Source organism: Centropristis striata, chromosome 17, assembly GCF_030273125.1.
Source record: "Centropristis striata isolate RG_2023a ecotype Rhode Island chromosome 17, C.striata_1.0, whole genome shotgun sequence".
Classification (NCBI taxonomy): domain Eukaryota; kingdom Metazoa; phylum Chordata; class Actinopteri; order Perciformes; family Serranidae; genus Centropristis; species Centropristis striata.
This window is the reverse complement of record NC_081533.1, coordinates 33,130,211-33,151,630: the sequence shown is the minus strand read 5'-3', so window position 1 is coordinate 33,151,630 and position 21,420 is coordinate 33,130,211. Positions and strand designations below refer to the sequence as shown.

General features: G+C 39.2%; 1 protein-coding gene and 1 pseudogene across 2 annotated transcripts; one reads left to right on the top strand and one right to left on the bottom strand.

The window, feature by feature from the left end:
- LOC131989060 (zinc finger protein 208-like) overlaps positions 1-21,420 on the top strand; it is a 403,618-nt pseudogene that overhangs the window by 278,565 nt on the left and 103,633 nt on the right.
- On the bottom strand, positions 17,148-19,840 carry LOC131989097 (myelin-oligodendrocyte glycoprotein-like). 2 transcript variants are annotated; one of them, XM_059354278.1, is made up of 5 exons: positions 19,795-19,818; positions 19,622-19,695; positions 19,011-19,083; positions 17,513-17,866; positions 17,148-17,407 (listed from the first exon to the last, which is right to left on the bottom strand). In XM_059354278.1, exons 3-5 carry the CDS (start codon positions 19,075-19,077, stop codon positions 17,148-17,150), a joined length of 681 nt encoding a protein of 226 aa, XP_059210261.1. In that variant the 5' UTR covers positions 19,078-19,083; positions 19,622-19,695; positions 19,795-19,818. The 2 variants fall into 2 exon arrangements, with proteins under 2 accessions (XP_059210261.1, XP_059210260.1); XM_059354277.1 differs by lacking the exon at positions 19,622-19,695 and having other exon boundaries at positions 19,795-19,840.

The following is a 21,420-nucleotide window of genomic DNA, read 5'->3' as shown; positions in this document are numbered from 1 at the left end:
ACAGCAAGCCCTAGGGAACGACGGCTGCAGCAGCCGTTAGTTTGCCCAGAAGGCGCAAGAACTGGAGGAAGGGCAGCCGCTGGCCCAACCGGAAGAGAGGGAGGAGGCGAGAGATATCGGCCACCCGTCGTGTCGATTGACAAGCCCTCATGGTGACAGTGTCCAGAGCCACACCCAGGAAGGTGATATCCCGGGAGGGGACCAAGCAGCTCTTCTCCAAGTTCACCGTGAGACCCAGTTGGGCCACGTGAGCCAGAAGAACAGCCGTATCTAGAGCAGCCCGGGACTGAGATGGCGCACACAACAGCCAGTCGTCCAGGTATGGAAGAACTTTCATGCCCTGCGACTGCAGGGGCGAAAGGGCTGCAGCCACACACCGGGTGAAGACCCGCGGGGACAGTGAGAGGCCAAAGGGAAGCACCCGGAATTGGAAATGGTGGCCCTGAAAGGCAAAACGCAGGAACTGCCTGTGGCGGGGTATGACAGGAATGTGGAAGTAGGCATCCTTCAGGTCGATGGATGTAAACCACTCCCCCATGGCAATTGTCCAAAGTACCTCTGCTGTGCTGAGCATGTGGAATGGAATGACCTGTAGGAACCTGTTGAGTCCCCTCAGGTCGAGGATGGGGTGAAGCCCGCCATCCTTCTTTTCCATGAGAAAGTATGTCGAGTAGTACCCCCCAGGCTGTGACAGGGGGTCTACCGGCTCGATTGCACCCTTGACTAAAAGAGCAGACAGCTCCTGGTTTAGGGCCAGGGCTCTGAGCAGGTCAATCATGATGGTCATTTTGACCCGGCCAATGGATGGGGGGCGGCGTCGGAACTGCAGTTTGTACCCCTGGGTCAGGGTGAATACCACCCAGGGGTCCGAGATGTAAGCAACCCAATTGCTGAGCTGCTGCTGGGAAAAACAGCCGACAGCCGGCCCCGGCCCATCAGTTCCATCAGTTCCTGGTGCCCCCCGCAGGTTACTCTCAGTAACCCGAGGTTGTCTCGAGGGCCTGCATTCAGGGACCCGAAAGTCCTGGGCCGTTCGCCGCATGTGCTGTTGCGCTGGAAGAGGGGGCCTTTGGTGGCCACCAAGGCGACCTTGAGGCTTAGCGTGGTGTTATGGGGCAGCTTGTGATCCCCTTGCCCTAGCAGGAAAAGGCGTGCCGGTACGTAACCCAGACAGATGGTGTCCTGAGGGCCTGTGATTTCCTCATATTCCCTGAATGCAGTGGCCGAGGCCGTGGTCGAGAGGACGTCATCCTCTGGGCCAGACATGGTCACAGAAGGAGTAGGCGTACCCACACTCCCTGCACCAGTCTCAGTCTGGAGAGCCAAAAAGATGGACTTCATCTGATGAAGCTCTGACGTCAGCTGGTCCACCCTGGAAACCAGCTTAGACCCCCTGGCCACCTTCCTGGAGGGAACGCCTTCAGCCTCTGCGGCCCGGTGCTTCAGCCGACTGGGTGGACCGAGTCGTCTACCATAATAATTCAGTTAACACAAACAAGATAAGGCTCACCTATGCTGGGAGAGGGGGCGAAAACACCGCCGTCACCAACAGGTTGGTCAATGAATCAATGAACAGCCACCAGGCGTTCTGAGATAAACCAGTTAACACGAGCGAACACGCTGCTGTTAACTATGAGCCACCACGGCGCACCGTTATGCTGGGAGAGGGAGCAGATACACTGCCATCACCAACAAGTAATAAAGAGAGAAATTACTCACCCAGCCGAGAGGCCAACCTTGTTTGGATGTATGACGATCCGAAGGAAGGGTGCTCACAGTGCCGAAGTCATTCAGTGCGTATGCACTGCCTCTGGCAGTCAGGAAGGATGAAATAGAACTCTGCGACTCCTTTGCTTCCTACTCTTTCCTCTCCAGCCCCTCCAGAGGAAAGGGCTATGCTGTCTTTTCTCCAGCATCTGCCTGGACCCACAGACTGCAGAGAACAGGCTTAGGGCCTCCTGCTGAGATCTCCCGCTAAGGATAAGAGAGTCTGCAGCCACCGAGTCTACCCTCTCCCAACCACTTCCTGCTTGTGGCCTATTCGGACATAGCCACACCAAAGTGGTGGATCAAGACTTTGATTAGTGAACACAAAGTTTAGCCTAGAGACCACAACACTCTGAACTGTTTAAAATCCAACAGTGTCTACCAGTCGACCAGTATTCAACCAGGCTTCACTAAGAACCAACTCTTCAGCCTTTTCAAGCTCCTTTCTTCACAATCCTTCACATTTATGGACTGATAATGTACAAGCGATTTAACCATCAACTATTTCTTTCTAATCTGGCACATTAAATCACATGCAATATACTTTAAATTGGCTTTTTACTTAGACATACATCTCTGAGGAGGTACTTAAAGACCTTCCTCCTCTCCACCATCCCTGTTTATGGATTTACAACCCTTTGTCTGCAAGCCATGTGATTTTGATAACTTAGGCGGCCATCTTGCCATACAGCTACCACACACACACACACACACACACACACACACACACACACACTCGCTCCGTGTGTGTCACTTACCTCTACAAGTGTGTGTAAGGAGTAGATGCACAACAAAAACACTGAGGAGTCTGAGTGGAGACTGGAGTGAAGCTACGTTCTTCTGGGGAAGCATCTTGTAATTCTGAAAATTATATTGGACTAGTGATTATTTATTATATGGAAAAATGGACTTTGGAATCAGTGTTGAGAAAAAGTAACAAGTACATTCAAAAATAATATTATAAATATAAATCCTAAACAAGTTTGGTGGTTTATGTGAATTGTCTAACTTTATTTAACACAATAATCTTTACTGCCATCTGTGTCCCAGTATATTTTACGATGTCAAGACTGAACCAAACCTGTCCACGTAATACAAATTAACACAGACAGTCCAGCAGAGAGAATTTGAAAAACTATGTATAGTATGTATATTAAAACTGAGTTATATTTACTTACACTTTTTCCAAACATGCCAAAGACAATGCCAGAGTTGTTCATTTTGTTTATCATTTGCACCATTTCTATTATACAAATGTTGGTGTCAGAACTAAGTAGCCTTCGGTTCAAATACATTTGATTTATTTATTATTTATGTTGTATTAAATCTTTGAAACATAAAATCTTGAACATCCTGTTGTTTTCTTACCTGCAGTGCTGTTCTTCAGTCTAGACTGTTTTTGTTGTGAGTTACCGAGTGTTGGACTGGACTCTGTCATAGATCTGTTATAGAGGATAACTACAAAGCCTGCTACTCTGAATGCAAACCCTCTGTTATTCTTGGTAAAGTGTGTTTGTGAATCGGGGTTAGTTTATACAAAAAAAGACAGAAATAAATTGAGTAGACGACGTACCTGCTGCATGGCGTGTCCGTTCTCCAGACTGCAGGAATAAAGTCTGTTAATCATTGACAGACATTGACCTTATCTCTTATTTGTATTACACATGATGTTGGATTGGCTCATACATTTCAACCTTAACTTTCAAGGAGAGCACTTTAGCGTTTTCAAATGTAATGCAAAGTCACTATCAAAACCACACTATTAGGACAGCTTTTAAAGTTTAGCAGAGTGATGTTGGTAGATAATAGTCAACGACTGATTTAAACTCAAAAGTAAGCACACATAATTGTTCTTTGACTTATAAATGACCAGGCACTTTTGATAACTCAATAAACACAGTATAATTATCAGTGTAAAAAGCTGAACTTTGAGCCTGTTGCCTGGTAACTGATCACTGCTATAAAACATTACAGCTGCAATCAAAACCATGAAGAACAATAATTCATGTATAAAAAAAGTACAATGTTCAGGAGGCAGATGTTGTGTGTGTTAAATTCCTGCAGGGGGCAGAGCTGAACTTAGAGGACTGATCTTCTACTTAATTTACATTCACAGTATCAGACCTCTGTGACATTTGCCCCATTTAAGCATCCACATAACTTTTAAAGAATTCCATAAAAATATATATCACAGACTGGACCTTCCTGAGATGGGTCAAACCCCCACTGCTTCAACCCACTGTTGGAACTAATGTCCAGAAATAATGGTGGGGGTTTGTTTGTTTGGGTTTTTTTTTTTTTTGGTTAACTAACCTTAAAGGATATACGTTTCAGTGGTGATTATTTAGCACTGTCGCATTGATGCTGGTTGAAGACAAAGGGTTGTCACTAGGGGGGCACCGATCGATCGGCACCAATTTCCTTAATATTGCGGGATTTTACGTCAAACCGATCTTATCTAGCGATCTTATCTACCTCCGAAGCAGTGCTCCCAACATTGTTGCTAAATTTAGCAACTTTTCAGACCCCCTTAGCGACCATTTTTCAAGAAAGTGACTGGAGGCAAATCCAGCGACTCCTTCTTACTCTTCTTAACAAGCCGCTAACGAGCTGGAGGCCAGCTTGTTAAGAACAGCCGCCGTTAGCGGCAGTTAGCTACAGTTAGCTCTGTAGCAGTACAGTGTGTATGTGCTGCTGCTGCAGGAGGTGTTCACTTAGCAATCTCTGTTTGTTTACAACAAGCACCAGACACTCTGTGTACAGTTAACGATGTCGTTAATTCAAGATGAAGATAATTCACAATGTTTATGATCAGCGGAGACGCTGTGCATAATTAGCCATGCTGCTTTGTTTATGATCAGCTGCCAACGTTGTGCACAGTTAACGACGGTGAAAACCAAACGTCAGCTCCAGAGTCTCTAAATAGCTCTGGGGGGCTAACTTGTCCCGCTGTTGGAAACCCTCTCCTCCGTTTGTTTCTTCTTCTACAGTTTGGCATCTAGCCGCCACACTGTATCATCAAATGTTACACTGCCCCCGTGTGGAAGGCACCAGTACAACTTTTTTTTCTTCCACATATGATGAACTATTCGATTTTTTATGATTTAATGATTATTCGAATATTCAAAAATTGATGCCCATCCCTAGTTGTATGTATGTTGTACTATAACGAAACCAAAAACTCAGGACACTTTATTTATGGTTGCAGTTCTTTTGTTAGTTTGTCCTGTAAATTGTTGCTATTTATTTTAAGTTCAATATTTTATTAACTACCTCAGACATTGTGATTTCCTTTATTTGTTAAAGAAAAATACTGCTGTGTTATTGTTTTTTCAATAAAATAAGATTCAAACATTGAAGGTGTATGCTGTGAGTTATAAAAATAAATCGTTATGGGCCAAAATCGTAATCGGCAGGTCAGGCTTTTTAAAAATCGGTGATCGGCCAGAAAATTGCAATCGGTGCACCCCTAGTTGTCACACCAAATATTGATTTGATTTAGATTTTTCTTTTTGTTCACTCATTTTGTTAATTGCTAAAAATAAACTATAAACATTTCTATTCTTGAAAGCATTCTTAATTACAGCATTTTTTCACAGCTGCCTAAAACTTTTGCACAGTACTCCTTGTATATATATTTGGCCTTTTTCGGCTTTATTGATGGTGGGAGGGATACAGTGGGGAAACATGCAGGAAAGGTCTCCGTGGCAGATTCAAGCCCAGGCCCGCTGCATTGCAAGGACTCAGCTTTAATGGTATGTGCTCTACTGATGAGCCACCACTGACGGTTGACCCTTCAGAGAGGGAGCTTGAAACCTGACAGACTATGTTTAACACACTGTGACTGCAGCACCTTCAAAAAAAAAGCTGCACAGGAAGAGGAAGTTGTCGCCTTCATTCTTAGGTCGTACTTCAGTTTGACGTCAGTCTGCAGCGAGACATCATGGAGGTCACAGCTCTCTGCTTCAGACTGTGTGAGTACTCACTCTCAGGTTAAACTCTTTTTGTATAAGTTTTACATCTCTCTGTTAAACTACATTTGACTTATAGTTATCTTTGCTTGGTTTATCCAGTGATGTTTGAATTCATTCTGCTGAACAGTTATACTCAGAAAAGTGGTAAGAAACTCTAAAGATACTCTTTAATCATTCTCTCCATCTAAAGGCTGAAATATGTCTTTGTCTCTGTGATGTTATTCAGCTTCATACAGCTTTGCTTCATGTTCTGTGAAAGGTTGAATTTAAAATTAATAGATGTGGGTGTTGCATGCAAACAGCAGAGTACATCTGGCAAAAATTCCTACTCTAATCTGTCACAAAGCGGAGACAGATTAAAAAAAACAGCACTTCTGTCTTGGTTACAGATGCAGTTTTTCTTCGTATCACTCCGAACAGACTGCAACACTTTCAATATGACACTGTGTCTTTTGACTGTGTTGAGCCTGATGCCTCAACTAAACTGAGAGCGCTCAAGAAAACTGAGGAATGTGATCCTGAATGTGTTATTAAGACATACGCAGGGTCCTCCAGCACCATTGAGAGAATCTATCAATCAGACAGTGGAGAGTACTGGTGTGAGACTGGAGGAGGAGAGAGAAGCAGCACTAACATCACTGTTACTGGTATGTTTATTGTGTTTATGTGTATTTATTTATGTCATTACATATTTATTTTGAACTTGGTTTTCTTGTCCAGTTTGTCCAGTATGACTCTCAGCTGATAAAATGTGTGGTTCTTATATTAACAAGTTCAAGATGATCAGTTGTAGACTATTCATTTATGTCATAAACTGATGTTTTTATTCAATGAATGTTTTTACTGATTCGTGCAAAATGTATAGGGACTTTTTTTAAAACATGCAAGGTCGCTATCTCATGAACAAATCTTTTTTTTTTTTTTAAGTACCGAGATTAACTCTAGGTTTATACATAAGGTAATATGGCTATAATTTTAGTTTTTCAACATGTTGTTCAGATGGCTCTGTGATCCTGGAGAGTCCTGTCCTCCCTGTGATGGAGGGAGACTCTGTGACTCTGAGCTGCAGAAACAAGACTTCTACCAACCTCCAAGCTGATTTCTTCAAAGATGGCCGCCTCATCATGGAGAGCAGTTCTGCAGAGAAGACCATTAAAAACGTCTCCAAGTCTGATGAAGGACTCTACAAGTGCAGCATCAGTGGTGTTGGAGAATCAGCAGAGAGCTGGCTGGCTGTCACAGGTGAGAATGTAACAAAACAGCATAAATATGATATTTTCCTAGTTGTGCTGCAGCATATGACCAACCTGGTCTCACAGAAATCCATGAAATAGCCACGGATTTCACTTAACTCAAAATCCGTGGAATAGCCACGGAATCGCTCAAATTTCCGTGAAACTGACACGGATTTCGCTACAATGCAAGTTAATGACAGTCATATCCCGTGGCTATTGGTTTGTTCCAAGTCACGTGACTTTCAAGGTCCCAGCGGTCAGAACAAAAAACATGGCGGACAGTTCTCTCATTTTTAGTGAAAAATCAATATTTTGACTTAGTTTCTGCATAAAAATGGATTTTGATCACATTTCTAGCGAGAAATATATGTTATATTTTCTAAATCTTCACTCAGTGAATGTACATAATCACTTTGTATGTTGGAATAGCCACGGGATATGACTGTCATTAACTTGCATTGTAGCGAAATCCATGTCAGTTTCACGGAAATTTGAGTGATTCCGTGGCTATTCCACGGATTTTGAGTTAAGCGAAATCTGTGGCTATTTCACGGATTTCTGTGAGACCATGTTGCATATGACACAAGACAAAAAAATGACCAACAGCTGCTTTAATTACAAAGTGCTTTAGAGTCATCCCGGGTTAACGTGACACTTTCCTGTTGCACGTGTTTAATGTGGTTTGTGCTTTGTTTAACACTAACATAAATGTCAATGTCATTTTACAGACATTTCTGCCACCTGGCCAATACATCATGATGTGTCCGACTCCCCGAATCTCCTCGTCCTGCTGTGGGTTGCTGTCACCATGTTAGTGTTGGCTCTGGTGCTGCTGGGCATCATTTATGTTAGGAGGCTTAGAGGTAAAAGAAAACTATTTCTAACATATTGAATGCATATGGCTCGCAAAGATTGATTGGACCCAACCACACCATTATACTAAACTCTAACACTGCTCCCTCCCACCTTTCTGTTTCAACACTGTTGTATGTCGTATTGTCATATTAACACTGGTGGCTAACTTTGTCGAGCTCAGACAGAAAGTATAAACATAATTCCCTGTATGTCTACTGTGATGTAGAACAATTCACAAGCCAGCTAATTTCAAAATAACAGAAAATATAAGACAGATTATATCGCATTATTTTATGTCACTGAGCATGTAACTTTTGGGGATATCATGTTTGTAATTAGGGGCTACACTCACAGCAAGAGGGTCGCCGGTTCGACTCCGGCCTGCGGCTCTTCTGTGTGGAGTTTGCATGTTCTCCCCGTGTCAGTGTGGGTTCTCACCGGATACTTCCTCCAACAGTCTAAAAACATGCACTTAGGTTTAATTGGTGACTCTAAATTGCCCGTAGGAGTGAATGAGAGCGTGGTTGTCTGTCTCTATGTGTCAGCCCTGTGATAGTCTGGAGACCTGTCCATAAGCGGTTAAAGACAATGAATAAATTAATGAATAATTGTAGTTATACATCTAATATATTTATATTTTCTATTACACAGTGGACAATGTCTTGTCTTGTTCTTGTTTTGATTGATGTAAATATTTTTGACTTTCTATCCATCAGTTTCCTCAAACACATCACCATTAAGCTCAGGTAAGCACAATCAAAAAGGAGATTGTCATTATGATATGATAAAAAAACTAAAAATGTTTAACATTTGATCTAATTTTATGTTTCAGTGTGTGGTGTGGACACTGCAGACGATTCAGACAGAATGACGTATGCAGTCGTCTTCACAAAACCAAGACAGAACAAAGGTTTAGTTCACTTTATATTCAAATTTCTATTTTCTGTAACATGATGTGAGACTGTAGAGGATTACGTGATAGTTGGTGTACTTTATGAGCATATTTATATAGCTTATTTTGAGAGACAAAGTTGTTTTCATATCTTCAAACAACAATAGTTGCTTTGTGACAGTTGGTGGTTGAGACGTGCTGCTCAGCAGGACTGAGCTGTGAATTATTTTTGCATCACCGCAGCGAGTCACACTCTGTGTTTAGTTTTAGACGCTGCAGATTCTGCTGATAATAAAAGCCCAGAGTCAAACAAGAGCAAAAAACCACAGAGTGAAGAAGGTGAGAAACTCTAAAGGCTGTTCAAAAGAGTATTTATAACTAAGTTCAGTGTCTGTCTGTCTGTCTGTCTGTCTCTGACTCACTGATGTTTCTTCCTTTCAGATGACGAAGAATCCTCATTTCAACCTGTTTACTCCACTCTGACTATCAGTAAGACTCCACAAGCGGTCCAGCATGCTCTCTAAAAACACTCTAAATTGACCCTCCAGAAACAAAGCATAAGATCCACATGAACTGTAGACTTCAGCAGTGAGTTGAGGTCATTTTGACCCGCACAAAGAGACTCCTACTGTCAGATACATCTCTAATGATGATGCACATTTACATTTCAATTCTAAATATTTGCAGTAATTGTAAAAAGACAGGGACGATTTCAACTCTGTGGACATAGTGAATGAAGATGTAAGGAGCATAAACCATGATGTCAGATTTCCTTTTAGTTAAAGCATCTGGTACATTGATGTTTCAGCCTGTGTTATATATTTCAATATCATCTTATTTTAATCATCTGTCCCCCTGCTTTCAGACAAAACTGTAGTTTAAATTTGACCTGTGCAACTAGACAGGTGCTGTAAACCCTGTTTATATCACCTACTGTGAGTAGGAGGATTTACTATTAAGTTCACCTTATAATGTGAAATTCCTGCACAGAACAAGCAGAAAGGGTTTGAGTATGTCAGTGGTGGAGCTAATAATGTAAAGTTTGACTTGTCACTGTTTGCCCAGATGAAAAGTTGGGATGGTCTTACTCTGGTGGTCACACATTTCTTTTGGTAAATTGATGTTGAAATGCTCTGATGTCCAAGTGAAACATTATTTTACTTGCTTTTTTAAAGAAAAGTCAGGTCCATCCAGCTCCACAGTGACCCTGAATCCAACAGCAGCCAAAGACTCGAATTCATCAGAGCAGGAAGCTCTCTATGCACCTGTGCACAAGGTAAGCAGATTTCTCTTAACCTGATTTATTCATTTTCTCTGTGATTATAATCTCTGCAGTACCGTCAAAATCAGTCCACTGATTGAGTCAAGAACACAGAATATAGCGTACATTCGTGTTCATTTTGTAAATATTGGTCATAACATTGTGAATCTTGAACCTGGTCACCAGAATACACATGGCATTGTAAGTTTCGCAACCCGATCTTATTATGACACATCACTACCGATTTATAAAACATGGGACGATTGCTGAAAATACAAAATACTTCTGTGAAAAGTTGCAATATTTGATCCTGGAGAAATATTTTTTTCATTGTTATTCCCAAATTGTCAAATATAGATGCTTTGGATTGATAGCCGGACAGATTGTGACCTGAAATGTCAGTATTTGAAGACCCGGAGTGAGACTCAACAATCAGCAATCTTTCTCCGGAATCACAATATGTACCTTGTTAATTTTCGGTATCAAAACCACTTGGTTAAGGTTAGATAAACATAACAGGGTGATGCTTCAAAACAACACAGACATAACTCTCAATAACAGGACACAAAATCGCTACTTCCGAAGAAACCTTCTGAAAATGGGATGCGAACATCTTGCTTTAGAGTCCTGGGTTTGTTGGTCCCATACTGTTAGTACATACATACAGTTAATGGGTGAGCTGGCCAAACACAAAGCACTCAATACTCTGTTCAGCAAGTTTTATTCGCACATTTGTGTTCCATACACCGCACAATCCCGAATGGCTCTTTTACAGTACAACAAAGTCCCGTACACCGCTCGACTTATATCTGTTGTAGTTCCCAGCATTGATTCTTCAGCAAGCCTCAATGTGGCCCTATCTTCCTGCCCTATACACATCAGGACAGACCCCACTGGTCTACATTTTCCACTCTCTCATGGTGTTATCATTGTTAAGTTCACAGAGTCAGTTCCCACAATGCCTTGTGTCTTGAATATCAAGTAGCCTACCTCATGTCCCACCATGCAGGAAACACCAAATTTCCTTCACAGACCACATTCGTGGCCTTCTTCAGCAATGGTGGAATGTAACTAAGTACATTTACTCAAGTACTGTACTTGAGTACAATTTCAATCTACTTGTACTTTACTTGACTATTTCTGTTTTATGTCATTTTATACTTCTACTCCACTACATTTACCTGACAGCTCTAGTTACTTTTCAGGTCGAGATTTAACATAAACCTCATAACAGTATATTGAGTAGTTAAAATGAGTCCTATATCATTACTAAATTAAAATACTTCTTACATAAATGGATCAATACAAATAAACTAATATAATATTTAGAATATATAAAACAATCTGAGTGGGTTCATTCTGCATAACGAGTTTTTGTACTTTTGATACTTTAGGTACATTTTGATACTGATACTTTTGTACTTTTACTTCAGCAAGTTTTGAATGCAGGGGTTTTACTGTAGTGGAGTAATTCCAAAGTGTGGTATTAGTACTTTTACTGCAGAGATCTGAATGCTTTTTCCACCACTGTTCTTCACTGAATAAAACCTGCTTGGATTTGATCACATGACCTTTAGAGTAATTCAACCATAAAATTAACATTTGTATGCCAGTTGCATCACATGTTAACCCTTAAATGTTTATAGAAAGCTTGTTTTGCTTTAAATAGTAAATAAAGGCCACATTTAAGATATTCACCACAGATATGTTCTGTGTGTTCTGTCTCACAGAGAGACTGCTGACTGAAGAAGACTCTGTGCTGTCTGCAAGAGAAGAAGAAACATGTCATGAATACTGCTGAATGTGCAATTTTGTGATAAACTTATTTGTATTTTTGCAGTCAGTTATTTTATGTCAGTCTTGTTCTGTATATTTAAATGATTTCACTTTCACGTGATCCTGCAGCTCCATCAAACAGTTCATTGTTTCAACTTGTTTCATTTCTATTTCCTGTTTTCTGTTACAAAACTAATGTAAGAAACTTATAAATATGCTCTACTAAAGATTTTCTTTACATTGAATTAAACATATAGTAAAAGCCATTATAGCTAATGTAATCCAGATGTTTTTTGAATGTTTTATGTGTATTTCTCTACAGTTTCCAGAGATGGTGGAGGTTGAGCTGACTGATCTGGTCAGACAGTCTAAGATGATTAAACTTACAGCATCCGTGTCTATTTTTATTAGATTGAGACAGTTAAACCACATTGTTTTATCTGCTCCATTCACACGTCTGAAGACAAAGTTTATCAGCATATTTTTTATAGAATCACTGTGGTCACAGACCAACTGGTGCTGTTACAGTTTGACCCACAGCGACTGAAAGGTATGAGCTTAAAGTCACACTGAGACAATTTTAGGTTTCACTTACCATATTATTAATATATCTGTACATTGATTAACTACGTGCACAGCATAGCATAGACAGCTTCAGCAGTCAGAGGTGGAGCATGTGGTGTTGTTTGCCTCAATAGTTTTTGAATGAGCTGAAAACATGAATTGGCCGTTACACACACAAAAAAGGTTAAATGCTTAATTTTATATGTGAAAAAGTTGGGCTCTTGCAATAATTAGAGTTTTACATTTAAAAACAAGCTTTTTCAGACAAAAAGTGAAGGGGTATCATATCGGGGCATGCAGTTTAAGGCCTATAATATATAATGGTAAGAAGACAAAATCAAATCAATACTTAATTAAAATATATATTTTATTTTCAACACTGAACTACATTTATAAAGAAACCCAGCAGTGCACCTGGTTTACATAAAGTGCACTGCAACACACAGGCACAAGTTAATGATAAACTTCTTTCTACAGTTCAGACATTATCTCCCCCTGTTATCTACCTGACCTGTACTAGTAAAACAAACCTTATCGGTCAAACAAACACAAGAAAAACTTTCACTTTCATTTTGACAACTGAGTTTATCTGCACAGTGTGGCGCCCCTCACTGTTTGAACTGCAGCAGGTGAGATTATTTCTGTGTTCTGCCTCTGAGAAATGTCTGCCAGTGCCAGTAAAATATTAATATTCAAACGTTATCACTCAGAGTTGTTGGTGCTCAGTACAGCAGCACATATTTGATGTTGTAGATAATAGTAATCTACTGATCTGCTGGGTACAAAGTATCAGCCGCTGTAAAGTCTTATGGCCATTGTGTTAGATTCATAAAAAACTAAATGCCAAGCTGAATCAATAGACCTTAAAGGAACTATCAGTGCCCCTGATGTGTAAACACACAGTTTAAACAGAAAAACAAAGCTTAACGTTTACATTACATTTGTGGTCAGAATTCTGTTCAGTTTATTTCAGTTATCACAGTGAAAACAGACAAACTGCCAATTATGATTTTTGAATTGGATTTTATTTTGATTTTTTTTTTTAAAAAAACAGTCACAAACACAAATCACAAATAAGTTAATTTCTTTAAAAACACATCACACATTTAAAAAAAATATTTTATTAATCATACAGTAGGGCTATTTGTTCACATTGTCTTCCCACAACCCATTAAATCCATTTGATTTTATCACATTATTTATCAAACAATAAAAAAAATTAGGTATGTTAGCCCGGTTAGCTTCGTTAGCGCCATTAGCGCAGCTACAGTCAAACTGGAGCGGTCCGTTTATTAAACAAAAGGAACAGTGAGACAAATTAACTGTGTACCTGTGAGGTGTGTACTTGTGTCTCTGTTGTTAAAGTTTATTGTTAGTTTAGAGCAGGGGTCTCAAACTCAAATTACCTGGGGGCCGCTGGAGGCAGTATCAAAATGGCCAAAAAAAGACACAAAACTACTAAAAACACAAAAAAACAAAAAACTAAATTACTTTAAAAAGACACAAAATTACTAAAAAAGACAAAATAACTAAAAAGGACACACACAAAAAATCCTCATTTCACACAATCATTTTACAGAAAACTGACTTTACTCTCCTTTTCAACACAAATGAAGCATTCATTATTTCAGTTTACTTGAGTTGTACACTGTGAAGGAAATTTGGTGTTTCCTGCATGGTGGGACAGTTCCCACATGGTGGGAAGTAGGCGGCGACCTACTTGGTATTCAATACACAAGGCATTGTGGGAACTGACTCTGTGAACTTTACAATTCTAGCACCATGACTGAGGGGAACGTGTTGACCAGTGGGTTCTGTCCTGATGTGATGTTTAGGGCAGGAAGATAGGGCTGCATTGAGTCTTGCTGAAGAGCCAATGCTGAAAAGTGCAACAGTCATAAGTCGAGCGGTGTACGGGGCTTTGTTGTACTGTAAAATAGCCATTCGGAATTGTGCGGTGTATGGAACACGAATGTGCTAATAAAACTTGCTGAACTGAGTATAAAGTGCTTTGTGTTTTTGGCCAGCTCACCTATTAACAACAACACTGATGCCAGTTTCCTGGTGCACTAGTTGGTGGATTTATTCTTTAGCTGTAACTTAAACCTGTATAATGTACATCGAGCAGCTGAACCACCATTAGTCAAAATGACACGTTATCACAAATTTACAATTTGCGGCCCATTTTTAGCATTTTTTTATTTATTTTCTCATCCAACCAGGAGAACAAGGGTATCAACAAACGAATGTCTATGTCACATGCTCTGCAGTCAACAGAGAGAGAAAAATTCTCTGCTAGATAAGTTTTAATTCATTTAGAAGATGCAGACGTGGTGCAATATGACAACATGACGACTATAATATTATTTATGTAACGTAGCCTCTAGTAGAGGTGTGAATCAGCAGAGGCCCCAAGAAATGATTTTATCCTGATACAAACCCACAGACTGACCAACAAAGTATTCAGCCAAACTGAACTGAACTGATATCAAACATGTATGGACGACAACAACTGCAGCATTTTACCAAACTTTCAAGAAACTTTTAGCTTCACTGCTCTCAATTTGTTTGAATGAAACATAAAAAAAAGACAAACTTTGCAGCGTTATATTGACAACTGCCATTATCCTGACACACCTTTATAAAACTGAGTCCGCTATGGCCTTCAGAAAACAGCAAAAATATGTGTGGGCCGTCAGAACACTAAATATCGATACTTGGTGGCCATTAATCAATATAATATCGCTATGCAAATTATTGCGATACTATGCTGTATTCATTTCCCCCCCACCTCTAGACTCTAGTGTCTGATTATGCGCAGTTTATGTTGCTCAAGATTCAAGGACATTTGCATTAATTTAAAAAAATCTTCAAAATCGAGGATGCACACCTTCATGCCATTCGCAAGCCACATACGAACACATACTATAGGCACCATGTGTGTCGGGAAGTTGTGGAAATAACGCTGCAAGGTTAATCTTTTTCTATGTTTAATTCAGGAACATTGAGAGCAGTGAAGCTTGTTGTTTGTGAAAGTTTGATAAAATGCTGCAGTTGTTGTCGTCCATACATGTTTGATATCAATTCAGTTCAGAAAGACTGAAGTGAGATAAATAGACTGAAAATGTTCTCTTATTTGACAAAACAATTCTTGATTGAATTTCATTTTGTGGACACAAAATGAAGTTAAACAGTTAAATCGCAATATATTGTATCAATACTCACCATATTACATAAAATGGCAATAATATCTTATTATAAGTTTTTAAAAAACAACATTCAGTTCATTTCAACTGAATTCTGAAAGTACATTGTATTGTGTTACAGTCTGTACACTTTGAAGCAGCTGCTGCATGGAATTAAACCAGGAGGTTCTTTTTCAGTGAAACATATGAGGATAATTGATGTTCTTATAGTTTACATGTTGTCAGTATTCTATGGTCTGTAAGTCCTGTTACTGAATTCATTCATTAATGATTAACAGCCTTCATGATCAGAGCTCTCTGAGCTTCTACCTGGTCAGATAATCACTGTTACAATGGCCCACATCTATTCTAAACATTTTGCAGTAAAAGTGATCAGTTAATAACAAAACAAAGACATAAAAAAACGTATCAGGTAGAAGTATCATTATTTGATAGCAATCAGAAAGTATAAAAATGTAATTTAAAAGTAACCTGAAGTCTTTTTACCTTTACATTGAGCGCTGTTTGTCTGATTAGACTTCAGACTAGATCTGTGACTTTATGATTTTATAACTAGATAAATCATAAACTGTAGCAGCTGCTGGTTTTATATTACTAACAATACACACATTAAACATCAGTAAAGCAATGTTTATTCATACGATACATCTGTTGTAGTGACACGACAACAAAATGTTGCTTTAATTGACAAAATACATATTGTGAGTAATTTAAACAATGAAAACACAGACAAGCATTTTTATATTAAAAATACAAACATATTCTGTAAATAATAAAAAAACACTAACAAATTTTCAATGAAATCAAACATTCACATATACAAACTTTTAATGTCACCAGTTAAAAACTGTAAAAACGTTACTGTGGTTCTAAACATACGCTGCATGCATTTTCAATTTTTTCCATTAATATTTAATATGATTAACAAACACACAATCTAAATCATCTAAACATGTTTTTTAAATCTCTGTACTTTCCTCACTAAGAGCGACACATTTCACACTGTCTTAACACACATTATTACTCTAGAGGATCAATTTATAGCTGATTTAATTAAGCCTAAGATTGAGGATATTGATTTTATGTTTCAGGATTTTGTTGTTGTACCATCTCCTTCCTCCTCTCTGTTTCCTCTGAATCTCTTTTCTCATTGTGTCCTACAGTGTTTATTTGCTCCATGTGGTTCTCTGCTTTGGTCTTCCTTCTCTTGATTTTGGTCCTCTGTCATTTCAATAATTTTTTTGCATGTCCTCTGTATTAAATTATCTGTGTCAACCTCCAGTGTTTGAAGTTCTGTTTTTCTCTCCTTCAGGCTCCAGTTGTTCTCTGTGATGATTTCTTTGAGTTTTAAGTATCCCTGACCTCTGTTAACTGTTCTATCTCCCTCCTTCTCTGTTATTTCTTTCTCCACTGAATTAACCTTCTTGTCATTCTCCTCTGCTAGTTTCTCTACCTTCTCCCCTTCGTTGATGATTTTCTCTTCCTGCATCTCCAGTTCATTCTTCAGTTCTTGCAGAGTTTTAATAACCTTTGTCATATCAGTCTCATTCTTCTGTAACTCCTTCTCCATTGTCTTGATTTTTGCCTTGAGCTGCTCTTTGCTCAATTCTGCTTCCATCAAACTCTGCTGCTCCGTGCTGTTACTGACTCCTGTGGTTTAGCAGAGTTATACAGAACTGTTAAACTTGTTGTCTCATAAGTTTGATTGATAGAAAAACGCATTATTAAAAAAGTCAAATATGGTTTTTGCTCACCAGATTTGTTCTGTCTCCATTTCCAGACAATAAAGCTGACTGCCAAGACTAACATGACGCCAAACAGCACACAAAGGACGATAGAGGCTGTACAACCAGAGGAAGAAGCTATGAAGAAATCCTCTGAAATAATAAAAGAGAACGTCAGAAACACATGATTTGTTCTTCTACAAAGGGAGTTTGATAGATGACACTGATGCTCATCTCCAACTCTTCCTCAACACTTACTGTGTGACTGACCAACGGTGACTTGGATGAAAGCTTCCTTCCACAATGAAGGAATGAAACATCTGTATTTTCCTGCATCAGAGACTTTCACTCTGAGGAGTTTCAGGGAGACGTTTCCGTTGATCAGCTGATCCAGAAACAGAGTCGTGCGGTATTTAAACTGAGGGTTCTGACCCTGATACGCCAGTCGGCCATCTTGGTGGACATGGACGTAGTCTGGGTCTAAACCAGGTTTGGTCCACTCCACTGCCCTGAAAGTGGCAGTGGTGGGAGGATCAAGGCGACATGGTAGGACAACATCATCACCAGCGAGAGCTACGATTGGTTGAGACGAACAAATCAGATTTGACTGACCTGTAAAGAGATGTCAAAGGATGGAGATGACAGTTTCAGTATGTTGGTCCCAGACATGCTACACATGATCTTTGCATGTTTCCCAGTTGATCCATAAAGCCAAAAACAACAACTGTTGCTCCAGTAATATGCAGAAAGTCGATAACCTTATCCTGATTGACCAAACATTTCAGGGTTTGGATTTCCAGTGGAGAATTTTCAAAAATACCACAGATTACCCTTTGTGGGTTGAGAGCAGATGACCCCTGATTATAAATCTACCTGTAGAGTCTAAGCACCAAATAATTTCTATCAAGACCAAATGATCACATATCTCTTAAAATGATCACATATCATTTGTTTTCGTCATCACAAAAATCATCTGCACTGCAAAAAAAGAAAGGTGGGGTGAACTCAAAATTTCAAGACAACAAACTTCAATAACATTTTAAGTTGGACAATTAAACTAAATACCTTAAGTTTTGTTTTTGAGTTTGCTCAACTCTGAATTTCTCTGGCACGATTGTAACGCCGCTATGAAATGTCAGCTAATGTTGTGACCACAATTTTGAGTTAGCATTGATACGCTAATGGCTACTCTTGTAGCTGTAACAAGCAGCGCCGCTAGCATCAGTTAGCCGCTAGCATCAGTTAGCCGCTAGCTTTCGCTAATGACCGAATTTCACAACAAAGAAATAAGAGTTATCAGAACTATTGTCCCTTGTTGTGAACCCCAACTTAAAGATATAAGTAACAACAACTCACCAACTTGTTTTTGAGCAGACAACTGGCTTCCTTTGTTGTGCTAACTTACATTATTGCCCTAAATGTCAGTAATTTATATTTCCAAGTTTTACCAACTTAAATCACTGTTTTAGGCAAAAAAAAAAATACAAAACGGCTTTTTTGCAGTGTGTTGTAATAATCCAGTATTTTCTTCTCTTTTCTTCTGTTAAACCAATAACAAACATTATTCATTTCACTCCTGATTGAAGTGTTTGTCAGTTATAGGCGTGATGGGTACGACCAGCAACTTCATTTAGACTTTTCAGAACAAACTCAGGCTTGTAAGGCTTTTAAGTTTTCTCTTAAAACTTAAAAAGTTTTTGAGAGTATGGCGACTTGTTGGATATTTGTCTTTAAAACATGCAGTGAGTCAGGTTACCTGTGGTCACTGGGAGGCTGCAGAGGAAGACAGAGAGCCAGAATCCAAACAAGTCGAGCAGAGGCATTTTCTTCTGTAAAGCAAAGTTTAAAAAACAACAACATTCAGTTAATTTCAACTGAATTCTGAAAGAGCATTTTATTGTGTTACAGTCTGTACACTTTGAAGCAGCTGATGCGTGTCCTTAAACCAGGAGGTTCTTTTTCAGTGAAATCAGAAAATGATAATTGATGTTCTTATAGTTTACATGTTGTCAGTATTCTATGGTCTCTGAGTCAGGTTACTAAATTAAAACATTAATGATTTACAGCCTACCTGGTCAGATAATCACTGTTACAATGGCCCACATCTATTCTAAACATTTTGCAGTAAAAGTGATCAGTTAATAACAAAACAAAGACATAGAAACGTATCAGGTAGAATTAAAATGATTTGATTACAAACAGAAAGTATTAAAAAATTATTCAAAAGTAACCTGAAGTTTCTTTCCCTTTACATTGAGTTGCATGTTGTTTGTCTGATTAGACTTGAGACTAGATCTGTGACTTTATGATTTTATAACTAGATAATTCATAAACTGTGGCAGCTACAGAAACAGATTTAATATCAACCTGCTGCTGTAGTGAGGATTTCTGCTGAAGTTTCCTCTGATGAAAGCACAGGTTTAAGTATTTTAACTAGAGTACTGTAAAGTAGAATGTGATTTTTAAGAAACAAAAATACAAGAAAATAACTTATGCAGAGTTTTTTTGATTTTTCTGTCTTTTAACTTATACTAGCTTACCTGTGGTGTGCGTCAACAGCTCAGCTCCCCTCAGAGTGCAGTGAGCTTCAGGGGCAGAGTCCTCCAATAAAAGACTTTGTACTTGACTTTAATCTCATGAAGGCGTGTTCACAGTGTTTCCTGTCTGCTGCAGCTCTGCTAGCATGTGTACAAATCTACTGCAGTAAACGCAGAAACATTTTGTATTTCAGATTGAATTTTCATGGCCTGTTCCATGTTTATTAACATCATATGATATCATAAACATTTTTCTTGACTTCGCTCCATAATTACTCTCACTGTGTGTTCAGACCGGACGCGTAGCGAATTTTCGCGTCGCGTTACTTTGACGCGAGTAAATTCAACTACTCGATGATCGCGCGAGTAGTTGAATTTACTCGCGTCACTTGCGCAAGTAAATAGCTCGCGAATTTTCGCCCAAGAGACTATTTAGCGCCAAATAATTCCCTCTATTTCATATTTTACGTCGGAAAACACGCCGTCGTGTCTGGGTGAGTGACATCATCCGGAGGCGCACTCAGCACGGAGAGAGGACCGCAGAGTACTTCCACCTTTTTCCCTCCTGCCGACCCACTCCTCCTTCCTGCCTCTTTTCTCCTCTCTCTCATGTATGTATCTCGGACACTGTCGTCCAGAATCTCAACGCTGATAGGCTGTCCCGACACAGCGTCACGCGAATATTTCGCCAAAGTTGAATTTATTGAACTCACGCGAATTCGCGTTGTTTCATTCGCGCCGCGACATTCGCGTCAATCGCGGCATTCGCGTCGCGCGAAACCCGCGATTCACGCCGCCGGCAAAAATTTGCATCTATTTGCGTGTTTGCATTGACTTTGTATGTAATCTTGTCGCGCGAAATATTCGCTACGCGTCCGGTCTGAACACACCGTCACAGTGATGCTTTACGTATGTTTCTATTGATCCATTTATTACTTGAATATACAGTATTCGTCATGTTAGAACTGTGATATTATATTGAACAAACAATATGAAACAGCAAAGTTTATTAATACAATGCATCTGTTGTGCTCGTACTTCAGCAGACTGGTGTAACTGTTCCAACACACACACACACACACACACACACACACACACAAAATGAGTGAGTAATTTATCCGATAAAAACATACAATTCAAAACAGAAAAGTATATCTACATTGAAAACTAAAACACATTCAAGAAAAAAACAAAATAAAAACAAAAATATAAAAAAATGTCATTAAATTATCTAATTTAACCACTAACATTAACTGCCATGATGTCACACTTTAATGTCCTGCCACTTTCCCTCAGCCTTGCTGCTTTTAACCAACAGCAGAACTTAAAAAGTCATAAGTGACAACACTAAGTACAAGTGTGTAAAACTTGGTTTTATTGGCTAAATTGAAAGTAAAAAAAGAGGAGGTGTTGAGTTAAAGATATTTGTTTGTCGTCCCTGTGTTATCTTCTGTCAGTACGAATGTAAAAACATAATTTTACTGTTTGTTTTTGTAGAGAACTGCACACAGTTTGAAAAATAGGCAAAACCCCAAATCCTCTAATTCCTGCTGGATTAGATATTTGTTACAGTGTTTCAGTCTTTAGAAAAAAAAAAAAAAAAACAATAACAAAAAAGCAGACTGAAAA